This window comes from Cnephaeus nilssonii (genome assembly GCF_951640355.1).
Source record: "Cnephaeus nilssonii genome assembly, chromosome: 8".
Classification (NCBI taxonomy): domain Eukaryota; kingdom Metazoa; phylum Chordata; class Mammalia; order Chiroptera; family Vespertilionidae; genus Cnephaeus; species Cnephaeus nilssonii.
In genome coordinates, this window is record NC_137079.1 from 32,379,698 (window position 1) to 32,397,335 (window position 17,638).

General features: G+C 40.7%; 1 protein-coding gene across 1 annotated transcript in view; it reads right to left on the reverse strand.

Moving 5' to 3' along the window:
* MYO16 (myosin XVI) overlaps nucleotides 1-17,638 on the reverse strand; it is a gene marked incomplete at its 5' end in the record, with an annotated part of 447,953 nt that overhangs the window by 381,554 nt on the left and 48,761 nt on the right. The window contains one exon of the mRNA XM_079779480.1: nucleotides 1,562-1,632. Coding sequence (XP_079635606.1) covers nucleotides 1,562-1,632 — 71 coding nt within the window. The remainder of the gene's footprint in view (nucleotides 1-1,561; nucleotides 1,633-17,638) is intronic.

Here is a 17,638-nt window from a genome sequence, read left to right on the forward strand (position 1 = left end):
GTCTTTATGATAAAACTAGAATTTCCTGGGTAAAAGAAATAATACTGCTTATTTCTAATGTATTCCACTTAAGCTTCACTAAGGCCTGCTGCTGTCAAAAGGCGGAATAAAAAAAATTTGCTTTCACACTCCATTCAAGAAGATTTTGTTACCATCAGGAGCTCCTCAATAGCTCATTTATTAAAGGCCATAACATGAAACCCTGGATAGCACTTTAGAAAAGCTTCTTGGATTCAGTTTTTAGCTCCATAAATATCATACCATTTTAAAAAGTTAAATCTGAGTTTCCATCTACCGGTTTATTGCCCTCACAAGACTAAATTCCTGATTTCTGATTTTGTTACTTGTTAACATTATTTCCCTTCTGTCTATAGCAGTACCTGATACCTGCCTTAGGTTTGATACATAAATTATTAAGCGAAGGGTAGGTAAACAGACAAATTCAGATGTATTTATTAAAAATGTAGATGGTAAATTTAAATTTTATATGCAAAAAATCACACACAAAACAAAACATTAAAACCTGTTTCTCAAATACCCATCTGCAATACAGTGGAAATGGTTAATCTTTAACATAAAAGTTCTTGTGGCACTTCCAAGAGAAATGTCCTACAAAAAATATACCCTTAGAGTCAAGTACTCACTGAATAATAATTGAGTTAAATGAACAAAACTGGAAAAATCACAAAGATTTCCACAGCTTATCCTGTTACCTCGCACAAACATAGGCTGCCTTTTTCTCAAAGACCTTGACCCTAGAATACATAATTAGAGCTTAGGGGCTGTAATGAGGAATGCCTAAAACACAGTGCACACTGCAGAGCAACCTACTCACACTTGACATTTCAGATGGCTAAATTGCCTTTTTCAGTATTTAAGTCATTTTGAAACCCTGCAATTTTGTCTTTCTGGCAACCTTCAATTTTTCATTTGTTTTTGTTTACTCAGTACCCAGGAAAAGGAGGCTCAGCCCTGAGAACCATGTTCCTTTGGGCATCACCAGGTTTTCTTACATGTATTTCAGGTCCAGCTTCCCCCTTCATCTTAGACTCACAACCTATGTGTAACAGTATACAAAGGCAATATATTCACCTTGACTCAAGAATTAATAAAGCGTTTCCCATCTAGCTTATCACTTTAATCTCCTCGTTTTGTTTCCAAAAGACCGTAAGGTAGTTTTATTTACATGTATATGAGCTGGGCCACAAGCAGAGTACTGTTATTTGGAGGAACAAAAACAACTAATAGATATAAAAGGATGATTGCCTAATACTCTGTAATTGATACAATATTCTCTTGCTTATTTGTTGAATGCTATTCATTTACAAAGGCATCTTCTTTAGGGCAAAGACTCTCACTCCATTTGCTACGTATTATTTACAAACTATAATGCAAGTAATTAATAAATATAAATTTACTATCAAAGACTTTTAATTTGAAACATCCTTTTTCTGATCATCTGTCTACTGATTGTACATCTTGCTACTGAGTTTTGACCCCATAATTGAGTCTCCTTGTCTTTGGTGTCACCCACACTTATATTGGTCATCACAGTTCTTACCAGATGGAGCAAGGACCCTCCTGAGGAAACGGGAGTGTGGGGGTCCACCCCCTCCTTCAACAGTCGAAGCGCTGAAAGAATGAAAGAGGAGAAGAGAATTACAATACATCTTTCTTCCACACTCTGACCTAAAAGTTACAGGATCAACTGTAACCAGACATCACATGGTACATCTCCTTGCTGACTTGGGTATCTTCCTTCTCTGCCATTAGGAAAGTCCAGGAAGGCAAGGTCCTTGGAAGGCAAAGCCTTGGAAGAAATCGTAATAACTTAAGATATGCTGGTGCCACCTTCTTACTGGAAGAAAGTAGCAATGACTTGAACAACTTCTGATTAAAGTGAAAGAAGAAAGTGCTAAGCAGGACTGCATCTGAACAACATGAAGACAAAAACCATGACTACAAAACTGTGTCACAGACACTGAAGACATTGAAAGGGTTAAAGATTTTGGTCATCTTGTTTCAGTCATCAGTTCAAATGGAGATGAGAGCCAAGAAAACAACAGAAGGCTGAGACTTGGAAGGCAGCAATGGAAGAAGTGGGGAAGATCACCAAGAGCAAAGAAGTGTCATTAGAGATCAAGGCTAAGATCAACCACACCCCCTTGTTGCCAATAACTACCTATGGAGAGTGGCGTCACCATGATGGGATTAGTGCCCTCGCAAGGAGATGAAGAGTCCAGAGCTCCCTCTCTGGTCACGTGAGGACAGAGGAGAGGGCACCCATCTGCAAACCAGGAAGACTGGTCTCACCAGGGGCCATATCTATTGGAGCCTTGATCTTGGATTTCCCAGCCTCCAAAATTATGAGAAATAACTGTTTGTTGTGTAATCCCCCAGTCCACAGCAGCATGAGCTAAGACAATAAGAGAGGGTCCAACAAAGGCTAGAGAGGGTCTCTTGCTCTCACTTTCTGTTTAAATGTAGATTGAGGATCATCCCAGAGGGGTGGCTGCAGTGAGGGTGCATGGCTTTGCTGTTGGGTTTAAAGAATGGACTACCCAGCCTGTGGCTTAATGGGAATGCAGAGAGAAGGACCTAAGGCAGCACTAACTGCCAAGGTGGGGCTGAGCTACCATGTCCAGGGAATCCAGTTTATAAAGAGCAGAACATTGAAGGTAATCTCCACAGATGCAGGGTGGACAATAGCAATGTGCTGGGAATGCCCAAGGACAGTTGGAGATGAAGATATAGATGTCTAGATGTGGAGATAAATGGATAGATGGAGGGAAAGATAGATGGATAGACAAATATGTGTTTATGAATGTATTACACATGTTACTGATATAAAGGCTGTGCAGTTCACAATTAAAAACATTAAATATATAATACTAATTATTATAAATTCCACATAGCCAACTGATTCTCACAAAATGTGGTGTTTTTTTTAAATTTTACTGAACTCTTGGATCAACAGGCAATCTATGGGTACAATTAATGAATGTGACGTTGATGTCTGGTTAGTATTTTCATTGACATTAATGTGTAAGAACCAGGGGTCCCAAACTATGGGCATAGGCAGCAGGCTAGATCCAGCCCTGGCCTGATTTTGTATAGCATTTGAGAAAAGAATGACTTTTACATTTTTAAAGGATACATAAGAAATAAAACAGCAATAAAAAAAATTCAAGAATACTGTGCACCATAGATTCTGCATAGCTAAAGTTTAAAATATTTACTATCTAGCCCTTTACATAAAAAATTTGCTGAGCCCTGAGTAAGATTAAAGTGAACCAATGAAGTATGTCAGAACATTATTTATTTATCAATGATCTGGGCAACATGTTTGCTGAATCAGACAACAGATTTTGAATAACATGATCATATTTCATCGCATTTTTGTGCTATTCACAACATCATGGCTACTGACACATTTTTAAATACAGCCTGCATCATTAATATTTACTCCATCATTTCATCAATTCTAAACAATCAATAAAAAAATAAATCAAGCCCTGATTTGTAGTTTTCAATTTCTGTGGTGCAATCCTTCCCACCATGTTTGATTTTAAGCTACTCATGTGATATTGTTAAACCCATAGTTGGGAAAAGACGTGACATACCTCACAATTATGTGGCATTTCCACCATACAGACACAGAAAAAGTAAATAATTTCACGAGCATAAATGAGAGAAAAATGTGATGAACTAATTAGGAAGTGTTAAGATTTAAGTATGTATTATTTTGTTTTAAATAAAATCTACTTAGTTGTAAGTTTATATGCTAACTTTTTAATATAAGTTTATTTCACAACGGACCCACAAATTCCTGAAACTTTAACAACTGGCTACCAGGGGATGCAGGGTAAGCTCCAGGACACTCCAGGCAGCAGCTGAGGTGGATGAGGAACATTTTCCAAGAATGTCCAGGAATGAGGACACTACAGGCAAGAACTCCAGAATTTCCTTCTTGCCACAGTGATAGAGATGGCTAAGCCCCAGCCCTTCCTTCATCCAGCCAGATATCAGCCTACCGTGAAAACTCTGAGCATTTATTTTCGTAGATTCGTAGAAAGAAGGCCTATTTTCTGAAACAGCTGTTTACACTGCCAGGTGGAACTCATTCAGAACCTGGACATTGACTGGTTTGCCCCTGGATATCTCAGGAGGAAACTCAACAATAAGATAAAATCAACTATTAACAACATAAAGAAACAATGGAGAGTGAGCTAAATTCCATGCCTTTGCTAAGGGTTAAAAACGGGACATCCTAAGGTACCTAGATATCTATAATAATAAAAGTGTAATATGTTAATTAGACTGGACGTCCTTCCAGACGACCTTCCGGACAAAGCCGGGGCTGTGAGGGAAGCCCAGGTCCCAGGTGCCTGCCAGTAGCCGGAGGGAAGCCTGGGTCCTGGGTGTCAGAGGGAAGCCAGTGCCGGCAGCCGGGGCAGGGGGGGGGGGGGGGCGCGGAAAAAGGACCTACTCTTACATGAATTCCGTGCATCGGGCCTCTAGTAAAGATATAATGAAGAAAATGCAAACTGTGTAATAATTCATTTATAACAGAATTTTTAAAAAGAAAGTGGCACATCTTTATAAAACTAACACACACTGAGCATTTTTACACCTACTTAGGGTCTGACACTGCTCTAAGTACTTTAAATATAATAATTACTTCAATTTTTCAACTCACATTGTAGTTACCATAATTGTCACTGCTTTACTAGTAAGGAAACTAATGCTCTGATGACTATGTGCTGTCCCAAGCCACGGGACAGCATGGTGGATCTAGAACTTGAGTGTGGGCCGTATAACTCCAAAGATTGTATTCTTCACCAAGAAAGGTAGTTTCCCTCTCAAATCACATGATTGTTGAAGGTGAACCTTCAACTCTGAAACGAAACAGAAATCAAGATCCATTGTAATGCCCTCATAATTAACTAAATTTGTGGGATTAGGTTAAAATATTTTCTCCAAAAAGGTATGGATTCATAGCAAACTTGTAATCATATGATTCAAATCACCAGTTGAGTGAAATGGCCCCACTACTCTGAGTCTTCTGTTACAATAAAATCTGCAAGAAAACAGCCTAAGGAAAACCAGCCATCTGGGAACCAAACAGAATCATGAAGCTTAGGATTCCTTTTATAGTATAACTGTTTGGAACTGATTCAGCATTTATTGTATATTTGTGGCTTCATCATCAAGCTGCCACAAAACTTCAAGATGATTTGAAATTTAAAAAGAAACATTCAGTATCCAATTTTCAGATATTTGGGTAAAAAAAATGGACTAAAGTACACCATAAAATTTTGCTAAGGAGCTTTAATAAAAGAGGCAGCTGTCCCCACTGAATGTCGCCACTATAACCACAATAACCAAACCTCGTAGTCCACCTGATAACCAGCATTTATTTTCAGTCTCTAGATATTACCATGAGTTATCTGTGCTGATGGTATATAGCACATTGATGATAGTAACTTGATAAAAGTAAGTGCTTTGGCAATCCTGTGAGCTGATATGGACCTTCTATTGCATAGCAACTAAGACTGCTCTCGCATAATTCTCATGATGACGGTGGGTCTGTATACACAAAGATTTTACATTTAAAATCAAGAGAGAAAAGGAAGAGTTAAACAAAACACAACTGTGGGTGCTAAATTTTGTCCTAGTTATAAGCTCTTCAAAAGGAATTTTCTAGAAAGAGGAAAAGACAATAATATATAATAAGATGTTAGCAATTGGTAAATCTGGTTGAAAGGTATATGGGAGTTCTTTGTATTGTTTTCCCAACTTTTCTGTAAGTTTTGTTTTATTTCTAAATAAAAAGTTACAATGAATAACAACTAAAAAATAAAGCCAGTGTCATTTTTTTTCCTTAAATAACAAAAACATCTATGTGAAGACTTCTAAAAATACAGATGTGAAAATTTCCATAAAAATTGATAGTCCTCTAAGAAATGCTTTAGAGGTGTATCTTACCTCATCAATATGTCAGTAAAGAAGGGAAGCTGAAAGCAGTGATATAGAAATTATGTTAACACCACAAAATTTCCATTTGCTCCTTAACATACACATTTCCTGCCCTAGTTAGAACTTGAATTTCAGGATGTCTAAGAATGACTTGAGGATTTTTAAAAATAGATTTTACTAGTTCTTTCCTTCTCGATCTAGTTTTCATTATTCTCTATGCCTTCACCCACAACCTCCATCATGGAATTGTAATTCCATAGATATTCTGTATGTCTCCTTATGTACAGTGGCCCTATGAAGGGCAACAAATGAATGTTAAAGCTAAAATATTTCTCCCCCAAGAGCCAACTTTTCCATATTTGGGGGCTATTCCTTTTTTTTTTTTTTTTTTTTAGTACATTTTATTGATTTCAGAAAGGGAGAGGGAAAGAGAGATAAAAACATCAATGATGAGAGAGAATCATTGATTGGCTGCCTCCTGCATGGCCCACACTGGTGGTCTAGCCTGCAACCGGGCATCTGCCCTGACTATGGACATGACCTCCTGGTTCACAGGTCAATGCTCAACCACTGAGCCATGCCAGCCAGGCAGGGTTTCTTGCCTTTTTAAGAATTACACCCTATTCCCACTTTCAGTTACTCAGATCCGTTAGTATGGGGATAGGATCTAAAACTATGCATGTTAACAAAGCACTGCAGGAGATTCTGGTGCAAATGCCACTGAAGACACTGCTAGGATTTAACAATTTCACAAAATTACCCATGAATGTCTCTCTTGGAGCAATAGAACCAGCAGTGGCAGTTAACAACTCGTGGTAGACTGGTTCCCATTTATTTACCCTGGAGCACAATACCCTCTAGGTCCAGCCATGCTTTACCACTGAGATTCTGGCCCCTCCTGCTGCATGTACCACTGTACCCCTCACAACACACAATTTATTCTCAATAAATACATCAATAAATATACATTTAGTGAAACTTATCGGACCTGAATCTTGGTTTAGTGAAGCGATCTGAGAGGAGAGGGTCAAGGTCTTCGTAGATGGGAAGGCCTCAGGTCAGAACACACCCTGACCTGGGAAATGATTCTCAACCCTCCCTATGATGTAGAACAGCTAGTAGAACTTTAAAAAAAATACAAATGCTCAGGTTCTGTCATCAAATTCTTAAATTCAGTCAGCCCCAGATGTGCCCATCTATCAGTGTTTAAGGCCAAGGCATCTCAGTGATTATAATACTGGGAAGGGTGGGCAGCAGTGCCAATCAGTATCCAAAGGGCTGTTTAGCTTGTTTCAATCCCACCCATCATATCTGAGGGGGTCTAATAGGCTTTTAAACTCACAGTGAGCATCTGCCTGAAATCTATATTCAGGTGAGTTGCTCAGTCATACCTTGAGTGGTCCCTTCTGATTTGGTCAGGTCCACATGCATCAGCGGGACACTCAAGGTTGCTACAAGCTACTCTCCTAAAAAGGAGACCTGTGAGGATTGGGTACGGGGTCAGAGCTGTATTAGGGTTCCAGACTTAGCAAAAGAACTACAGACTAATCAGCTAGGTGCACTGAAGAATCAAATGGGCAGAAGCCCACCTCAGCTGCACTGGCCTACCAGGCTTTGGGCAGTTAAGACTAATTTCATATTACTTTGCAATGGGTTTAAGATTTCTGCTTTGCTACCCAACTTGGTAAAAACTGGATCTAACTTAAGCCTGGAGGTTGTAAGCCCAAAGGCCAAGATCCCCATTGCCAAGCTGACTCAAAATCCCAACCCAATGAGCAGGTATGACTAATGCAACAACAATCCAATGAGTGTCTTGTATGTGCTAAACACTATCTTAGAAGTTGGAGTTGTGAGAGAATATATGTATTTTTTAAATCCTGTCTTCATAGAGTTTATAATGTAGTGGATTGTGGGTATAGAAGACAAAAGACAAAGAAGAAATACAATAGTTATACAATAGAGGGCTTTGCAATTCTCAAATCAGTGACTGAATATCCTGAATATATTTTCGAAAATTATTTGCCATTTTTATCTTCAAACGTTGCTTGTAACCCATTCTCTCTGCCCCTTCAAGGAACTCACTGACTTGCAGCTGAAAAGATATTCCAAAAAAAGGCTATTATCAAACTCACCTATTCTACAGAATTTCTAACACATATAACTAAGGTATATATGCCTGTTGGGAGTCAGGAATGGCCTCTGTACCTAAACCAATTCTAAATCATTAACTCTAAATATCCCCAAACAGAATTCAAGTGACAGTTTTATGACAACATAAATTTAACTGCATCGTATTTCTTCAGACCTTGATGCAGGAACAGTAAATCCAGAATGCACACAGTATAAATACATGATTCATTTTTTATTTTCTCTCTATATATGATCCACTGTCAATTTATGTTACATAACTTTAAAATGCTCTTTTTTACATGCCACTGCACTGCACTAACATCTTTGTAGGAGATCAGATAAATATACCTGTGTAGACTTCATTCTGAACTCTTTAGTGTATTCTTTCATCTAATTGTTCATCTTTTGATAAATCAGAATTGCACATTTTTTGTAATTATTATTGTTTTACTTCATCCTGAAAGATTATATTAAAAGTTTGCCATAACTGTTAAAAAATGAGTATTAACATTTAAAAATTCTGGTTACTAAGTAATAACTATTCTTTGGTAAATCAAACTGCTACAACTAATACCATTGAGAACAAAAATAACTATCCAAGGGAGAAAAGGGACATGAGATATCCTAATGCCATATCCCTATCAAAATTCTAAGGGCCTTAAAAATAATGAAATGCTGACTAAAATTACAGGGGTTGCTGAATAGCCAAAACAATCTTGAAAAAGCAAGAAAAATAAGATGGGATAATTCATACTTTCTGATTTCAAAACTAACTGCAAAGCAATAGTAATCAAAACAGTATGGCAGTGACATAATGTAGACATATGGATCAAGGAAATGGAATTGAGAATTCAGAATCCATAAACCTATAGATCTCTTTCAACAACAGTTCCATCTTTCAATGGAAGAAGGGATAGTCCCTTCAACAAATGTGGTTTCTGGAAACAACTGGATGCTTCAATCTTACCTTATAATAGAGAAACATGCAAATTGACCGCACCTCCGCTATGCCCACGATTGGGCCAGCAGGAGGCTGGGGGCGGGACTCCGGGTGGCATATCCCCCGTTGAGAAGTTCAAGATGGTGGTGCCAAGTGGCCGGGCCCATGCCGCCGCTCCCGGGGGTGCCTGGGCCCATCGGCACCCCGGGGGGGCGTGGCCGGACCCATGCAGCCGCTCCCGGGGGTGCCTGGGGCGATCGGCACCCCGGGGGGTGTGGCCGGGCCAATCGGCACCCCGGGGGGCGTGGCCGGGCCCATCGGCACCCCGGGGGGGGCGTGGCCGGGCCCATGCTGCCGCTCCCCAGGGTGCCTGGGGCGATCTACACCCCGGAGGGCGTGGCCGGGCCCATGCCGCCGCTCCCGGGGGGTGCCTGGGGCGATCGGCCACCTAGGGGGGCATGTCCGGGCCCCTCCCACCCCTTCCACCCCTCCCGGGGGTCCCGGGGGGCGATTGGCCACCCTGGGGGGCGTGTCCAGGTCCGTCCCGCCCCTGCCGGGGGTTCCGGGGGTCGATCGGCCACCTGGGGGGGCGTGGCCCGGCCCCTCCCGCCGCTCCCGGGGATCCCAGGGGCCGAGACTTTCCGGGCCTTGGCACCAGCGGGGAGCCTGCACCGATCGCAGGAAACTACTGGGGGTCGGCTCCTGCGATCGGTAGCAGGGCCGCTGGGTGCGGCGAGCCCAAGGCCAGGAAAGCCTGGGGCGGAGGCTTTCCCGGCCTTGGGCACCAGTGGGCAGCCTGCACGGATCGCAGGAAACCACTGGGGGTCGGCTCCTGCGATCCTTAGCAAGGATGTTGGGTGCCCCCGAGCCCAAGGCCACCGCCCGGGGCTAAGCCCCGACCCTGAAAAAGGCAGAAGGCGGTGGCCACAGCCAAGGCCTGGGTCCCTGGTGCTGGCAGAAAACTGGTGCAGGCAGCCAGGTGAATGAAGGTCTATTGCACGAATCTTCGTGCAAACGGGCTACTAGTAATAAAAATAAAGAAAAATAACAAGCATTGGTGAGAATGGAGAAACTGAAACCCTCAGATTATAGGTGGAAATGTAAAATGGTTCAGTGATTGGAAAGTAGTCTAAAGATGCTTCAATCCCACCCCTAGGTATAAACCCAAAACTATTTATAACAAGTACTCCAACAAATACCTGTTCATGAATGCTCATAGCAGCACTATTCACAATAGACAACATAACCCAAATGTCTGATGGATAAACAATGAGCAATATATCTGTATAATGGAATATCATCTGGCCATAACAAAGGAAAGCATGCTACATGCTACATATGAACAAACATTAACATTATGCTAAGTGAAAAATGTCAGAAACACTAAACTGTTGAATCTCAGAGGGAAGGTAGGAGGGATAGATTGGTAGGTAGGAAGAGATCAACCAAAGAACTTATATGCATATACTAGAGGCCCGGTGCACGAAATTCGTGCACGGAGGGGGGGTTGTCCCTCAGCCCAGCCTGTACCCTCTCCAATATGGGACCCCTTGAGGGATGTCCGACTGCCCGTTTAGACCCAATCCCGGTGGGCAGTCGGATCCCTAAATGGGCAGTCGGACATCCCTCTCACAATCCAGGACTGCTGGCTCCCAACTGCTTGCCTGCCTGCCTTCCTGATTGCCCCTAACCGCTTCTGCCTGCCAGCCTGATCACCCCCTAACCACTCTGCTGCCAGCCTGTTTGCCCCCAACTTCCCTCCTCTGCCAACCTGGTCACCCCTAACTGCCCTCTCCTGCAGGGTTGATCACCTCCAACTGCCCTCCCTTGCAGGCTTGGTCCCTCTCAACTGCCCTCCTTTGCAGGCCGGGTGCCTCCCAACTGCCCTCTCCTGCTAGCCATCTTGTGGTGGCCATCTTGTGTCCACATGGGGGCAGGATCTTTGACCACATGGGGGCAGCTATATTGTGTGTTGCAGTGATGATCAATCTGCATATTACTCTTTTATTAGATAGGATAGAGGCCTGGTACAGGGGTGGGGACCAGTTGGTTTGCCCTGAAGGGTGTCCCGGATCAGGTGGGGGGTCCCTTGGGGTGTGGGGCGGCCTGAGTGAGGGGCCTGTGGTGGTTTGCAGGCCGGCCACGCCCCCTGGCAACCCAAGCAGAGGCCCTAGTATCTGGAATTTATTTTCCTTCTCCAATTGAAACTTTGTAGCCTGGAGCGGAGCCAAGCCTGGGGTTCCCTCAAAGGCCGACAGCCATTTGTGTTGGGATTATAATTGAAACTTTGTTGCCTTAAGCAGGTGGGCCCAGCCAGGGTGTGCGGAAAGCTTTGCTTCCCCTGTTGTCGGCGGAAACCCTGGCCTGCTCTCTCAACCTCCATTCTGCCGCCATTTGTTTGAATTTGTTTACCTTCTATAATTGAAACTTTGTAGCTTGAGTGGAGGCTTAGGCCTGGCAAGGGCAGGAGGAAAGCTTGGCTTCCTCTGTTGCCTAGGAAACCTTGCTCTCTGTGGCTGTAGCCATCTTGGTTTGGGTTATTTTGCATACTTACTCTGATTGGATGGTGGGCGTGGCTTGTGGGCATGGCTTGTGGGTGTGTCGGAGGTATGGTCAATTTGCATATTTGTCTATTATTAGATAGGATACGAAACTCATGGACACAGACAATAGTGTGGTGAAGCCTGGAGTGGAGGGATGTGGGGGCGGTGGCTAGAAGAGGTCAGTGGGGGGGTGGGGAGTAAAGAGGAGACATCTGTAATACTTTCAACAATAAAGATAAATTAAAAATACAGTAAAATCAATAAAAGCATATTTTAGAAACACACAGACATGCTTAGTTTTACTTGACCCTACTATTTCCAAGTTTCTATTTCAACCATTCCCTTTCCTTTTGAGTCTTATTAAATCAGTACATTTTTCTCTTTTATACTCAGACATATGCCCCATTAAGCATTTATAACTGTTGTCCCAGAGAAACCCACGTAGAAAAATATGTACCTTGTGACATATTAAGGCAGACAGATAAATGCTGCCTTTCAGAAAATTATCCATTCCAATTTTAATACTTGCCAGTGGCCTCGGCATTCAACAAAATCTGGTAAGCCCACCCTGTCCCAGACTGTTCATGATCATAGAAGCTGCCAAAAATTCTATTAGTTAGGTCTTCATATGAAAAAAAAAAAAAACCAACACCCTGCAAATTCAAAATCAACATTATTTAATATTCTTGCATGTTGAATACTTTAAATAAGAAATTTCAATTTATTTCTTAAACATTTTTTTAAAATCCAGTATTATGCACACCAACTAAGTTTTGCTAATGAATATCAAATACTTCAGTCACAGAGGTGCTGCGGACATTTCTATTTCATGGAAAATAAAGGAAAGATAAGGCATGCATGATGGATATCATTCTTTATAGAGTATAAAGAAATCTCTTCCTAGTGCCCAAGTCTGGTTTAGCTTCAATCTATATTGAGCTTTTAAATTTGATTCCTCATGTTCTTTGTTAAAAAATTCATGATTAAAATTTGAAGAGAAGGTCAAAAAAAGTCAGAGGCAAGGGTAAAATGAGTCAGGCTTCAGGGATATGTCAATATATTGTAACTGGAAGGGGTACCTTTCAATGAAGTTAGAAACACTAAAAATAAATCTGCATGTGTCCTAAAAGGGGTACTTCTTGTGTTGTCACCTTATCTACCTGTCAAGCAAGACCCTGTCCCATGTGGAGCGTGCTTCCCTAAAAGTTCAGAAATGTGACAGTGGTAATAGTCTCAAAAGGTCAGAAATGTGACAGTGGTAATAGTCTCTCTCTATTTCTGTTTATTAAATAGGAAACCAGATACTAGTGTGGACTGCAAAAGTCACCTTGCTTCAAGAAAGCAAACAAACATACAAAAGAGAGGTTTGACTAGAAACTGTAATAATTAAGCAAGTGACAAGGATTACTGAATAAGTACATCCTCCATGTCTTTGGACTCAATGAAATACATCCTTATTTTAAAAGAAACAATAACCACAATGACCAAATGATCTGCGCTCCGTGTCTCTCCTCCCCTCCTCCCCTTCTCCCTCTCTGTTTTTCTATACTACTTAAATCATACCACACTGGTTTTCTGGTTTTCCTTGTTACTTAAAATAATATAATCTAATAGGCAAAAGATTGGCAGACAATACGAAGTAGAACTTTTCTGCAAGGAATAAATGAAGTAGAGTCAAAACACTATCCTGTGTCTCACACTTTCTTAGATTACTGCTCAACAGTTATCTAAAAACTAGTGTCCCAGTGCACTGATTTGTGCACATTGAAAGGAAATTAATTAGGAAAAATATTTTCATATCACTATTCACCCTTGCTCTATAAGTGTCGACCAACTTCACTATGGACAATGACAGATCAAAACATACATGTGTGATTGGCACCAGCAAGAGCTCTATATGTATCACGCATGTGCAAGTCAACTTAGCCTTTTATAGATACAGAATAAACTTGCTTAATTAGACCTGCTTTCTGATTTAGCTAAACTTTTTCCAGCCCAGTGAAGCACCCCAACTTCTCTTTCAGGTAATTGTCAGCAACACAGCAATAAATATCAACATGAAGCAGATTATTATTGTAGATCACACAGGGAGAACATTTCTTATTTCTTTTCAGTCAGGTCAAGTTGCTAAGCTTTCTAAATCTCCATTTTCTCTCTAATGAAAAGAAAATAGGATTCCGCGAGTCTCCTATCTACCTACTCCAGGACTTCTGTGAGGATCAAATGGGATGAGGCACGAGAAAATGCCTCACAGACATTTAGTTAAAGTATAAAATATTTGCACCTGGCTATAAAGCAAGTCGTGTTCCTGGACTGAAGAAACTGCAAGGAGGCTAGTTGCTAGGGAGAGGAAGCCGGGTGTTGCTATGTGACATCATTACCTGGCGCCCACAGCGACCATTTCCAGGCTAGGCTGGGCTGTGGGCCACATTTTGTGCCATGGGGTCTTAGCAGCATAGGCTGCAATTTGGTGGGCTATAGCTCTGGGGTGGTAGCGGGGCCTGTGTCCCACTTATGGGAAGCCGAGTGTTGCTTTGTCGGTGCCAGGTCCGTGGTGCTGTTTCTTTGTAAATGGCCAGTGTGCATCACGGCAACTCCTGCATTGAGTGTCTACCCCCTGATGGTCCATGCACGTCATAGTGACCGGTCAGACAGAGGGACACTTAGCATATTAGCCTTTTATATAGATAGATAGATAGATAAATAGATAGATAGATAGATAGATAGATATAGATATAGATATAGATAGATAGATAGATAGATAGATAGATAGATAGATAGATATAGATATGTAGAAAACAGAACTATGTTAATATTTTGCCCTTCTAGATGTTGTAAACATTAAAAATTGATTCTAATTTAGACATTATAAAAGCAAATTTAAAATCCTGTATGAATAATACATTACTTACTATATTGCCATGTTAAACTAATCAGAATCTACAATTACAAAAAAATTGTAATTTTACAAACAAATGAGAATGATGAGTCAAGACATATAAAATGCTTGGTTGCATTATAGTGTAGCAGTGATTGGAGCATTGGTCCTTAGCAATGTGAAGAACTAATATACCTGAACTGAGACAACCCTTGCCCAACATTCTTATCTTTTCAGGAATGTATTCTTAGGAGCTATGATTTACCTGTTAAATGTTGTTTTGTTTCTTTAAAAAAGAAAAAATGTCAAGAAAATGTTTCTATCTTTTCAGGAGCATGGCATATTACAAATATTAATATGGTAAATACAGAAGTGGAATGACTTGACATTTGGTCACAGTGATGTTGTGTTACCAAAAATAGTACTGGAGGCAAAGTGTTAGGTAAATCTGTAAATCTGAGATTCACTGCCAACTTTAAGATAGGAATTTAGTTATTAAATATCATTTATCCTATTTTAGGAAAACTTTGACCTTATGAAATTGGTTAAACACTTAACTATATTTAAATGCATTTTTTACATTAAATTTATTGATCCAGCTGCCACCTGATTAATGGCATGAAATAAAACTCCCTGTGATTTCAATGCCCTTCCTGCCCTGTAGCACTCTCATCACTTCCATGGCTATGCAGCAGCATATTGTGGTCACACCACCCAGAGGAACTCACAGAAGTCCAGGTGGAGGGAATGTGTACTTTAAAAAATACCTGTAAAAAAATCTTATACAACCCTTTGCCCTTTCCCTACATTAAGTCAATAAAAAATCATTACTACAAATTGATTTATTTTTCCCCAAAATTAGCCTATTATTCAGTCTCATTTGTTAAGTACTCTTATCTCATTTTTCTTAGATTCTCTATCATATATTCACTTCTAACAAACACCATTTTATAATCATTTCTAAAAAATACTTCAAGATTTCTGCCTGACACATATAGTGCTCATCATTGTTTCAAATTTTTGTCTGATGTATTTAGCTCCTAAGGTTATGGAAAGTTTCATTTTTGTGCTAAAGTAGAACCTTGTGTTTTCAAGTCATCAAAGATTTTTAGATTATCACATACCTAAGGTTATAAAAAAGAGGTTTGTAATAAAATTTCTCTAGGGATTCTATATGTGTAATAAAAAACATTTAAGCCCCAAACTAAGAAGAAGATAATATTTTTATTTGTATCGGATCAAAAAGACTTAGCAACTTTGAAATATTTAATACATTGGAAGCTGTAGTCTAGAGTACAGCTGACAGTGAAGATAGGCAACTATAGAAGATTAAGGGATTAAAGAGTTAAAAGGAAACACACAAGTGACATCCCTACAGGATTAAGAGACTGAGATGACAACAGGGAAGCAACAAGATGTAGCAATAGAGGAAATATAAATAGTACAGCAGTTGAACCAAGTGATAGAACTGCTAGATTATACCAGAGAGAAGATGAAGAAATGGATGTTCCATCAGCAAGTCCAACCAGAAATTACAACAGACAAAAATGGAAGACGGCTTTAAGATAAAGCCTCTCACAAATAAAAGCTAAAATGCATATGGAATTTTATAGAATGACTAGAGGCCCAGTGCACAAAATGTGTGCACTGGTGGGGGGCGGGGGGTGTCTCTCAGCTGTCAGTCGAATATCCTTAGTGCTGCCACAGAGACAAGAGTGGCTCCTGCCACTGCCGCTGTGCTCACTAGCCATGAGCCCAGCTTCTGGTGCACTGACCACCAGGAGGCAACTCCTACATTGAGTGTCTGCCCCCTGGTGGTCAGTGCACGTCATAGCAACCAATTATTCTGACATTCGGTTGATTTGCATATTAGCCTTTTATTATATAGGATTATGGGAGTATATGTGTGTGTATGAGAGAGAGCTAGTATTTTGTACTAATACCATTATCTGAATTTCACTGATCATAATTCACCTTATTACCAGAGCCATCAGATCAGGAAGTTTAATTTAAAAATTGCTGTTGTTATATACAACAAATTCTACATGTTGTATACATGTGTAATATTCTAGTATAATATAACTTGTCTATTCTTTAGAAAAAAATTATTTTTTTTTCCTCCCACAGAGGTTTTTGTTTACTCTCCCGACAATGAAACAAAGAGTATCTTCTAGTTGCTATTTCTCCAGGTAGGGTCTTTAAACAAATAATTAAGGTAAAATGAGGACATTAGGCTGGGCCCAATCCAATCAGACCGATGTCCTTCTAAGAGGAAGGGATTAGAACACAGTTCACATGGAAGGAAGGGTGGCTGTGTGAAAACACAGAAAGGTGAGCATTTGCAAGCCAAAGAGACAGGCCTCTGAAGAAAGCAAACCTGCTGACATCTTGATCTTGAATTTCTAGCCTCCAGAATTGTGAGAAAATAAATCTCTGCTGAGCCACCAAGCCTGTGGTAGTTTGTTATGGCAGTCTTAGCAAACTAAGACAACTGCGGTCACACCAGCCTTTAGTACTGAAGGCTCTCCCAGGCTTCTCTGGGTCTTTCCCCCTTTTCCCTGGCAGGCATTTTCCCAAAAATCTCTGGCACATCTCATCTTATTTTGGTATCTGTTTTGTTGTGAACCAAAGCTAACATAGGCTCCTTGAAATGAGAAATCAACCAAAATACACCTATTATGGATTGGATTGTATAATCCTAAAATTCACCTGTAAAAGTCCTAATGCTCAATGTGACTATATTTGGAGATAATACCTTTTTAGGAGGTGATAAAGGTTAAGGAAGGTCATAAGAGTGGGAGCCCAATCCAATAGGGCTGGTGTCCTTATAAGAAGAGACTTCAGAGAGCTCTGGTGTAGAGGACATGAGAGATGGTGGCTGTCTGCAAGCCAGAAACAGGCCTCACCAGAAACCTATTTTGCTGGAACCTTGATGTGGAGCTTCTGGTTTCCAGAACCATGAGAAAATTAATTTCTGTTAAAGCATTTTGTTATGGCAGCCCAAGCAGAAGAATATAGCACCTTTCCTGCTTAAGACAATCCCACAAAATGAAAAAAAAAAAATCCTCCACAAATTGTACCTGGTTGTCATCCAGTTCACACCCTTCCTGTGTTTTGGAAGAAGGCAATCCATCTTAACTTCTCTAGAGTTTCCAAATGCATAAAGCA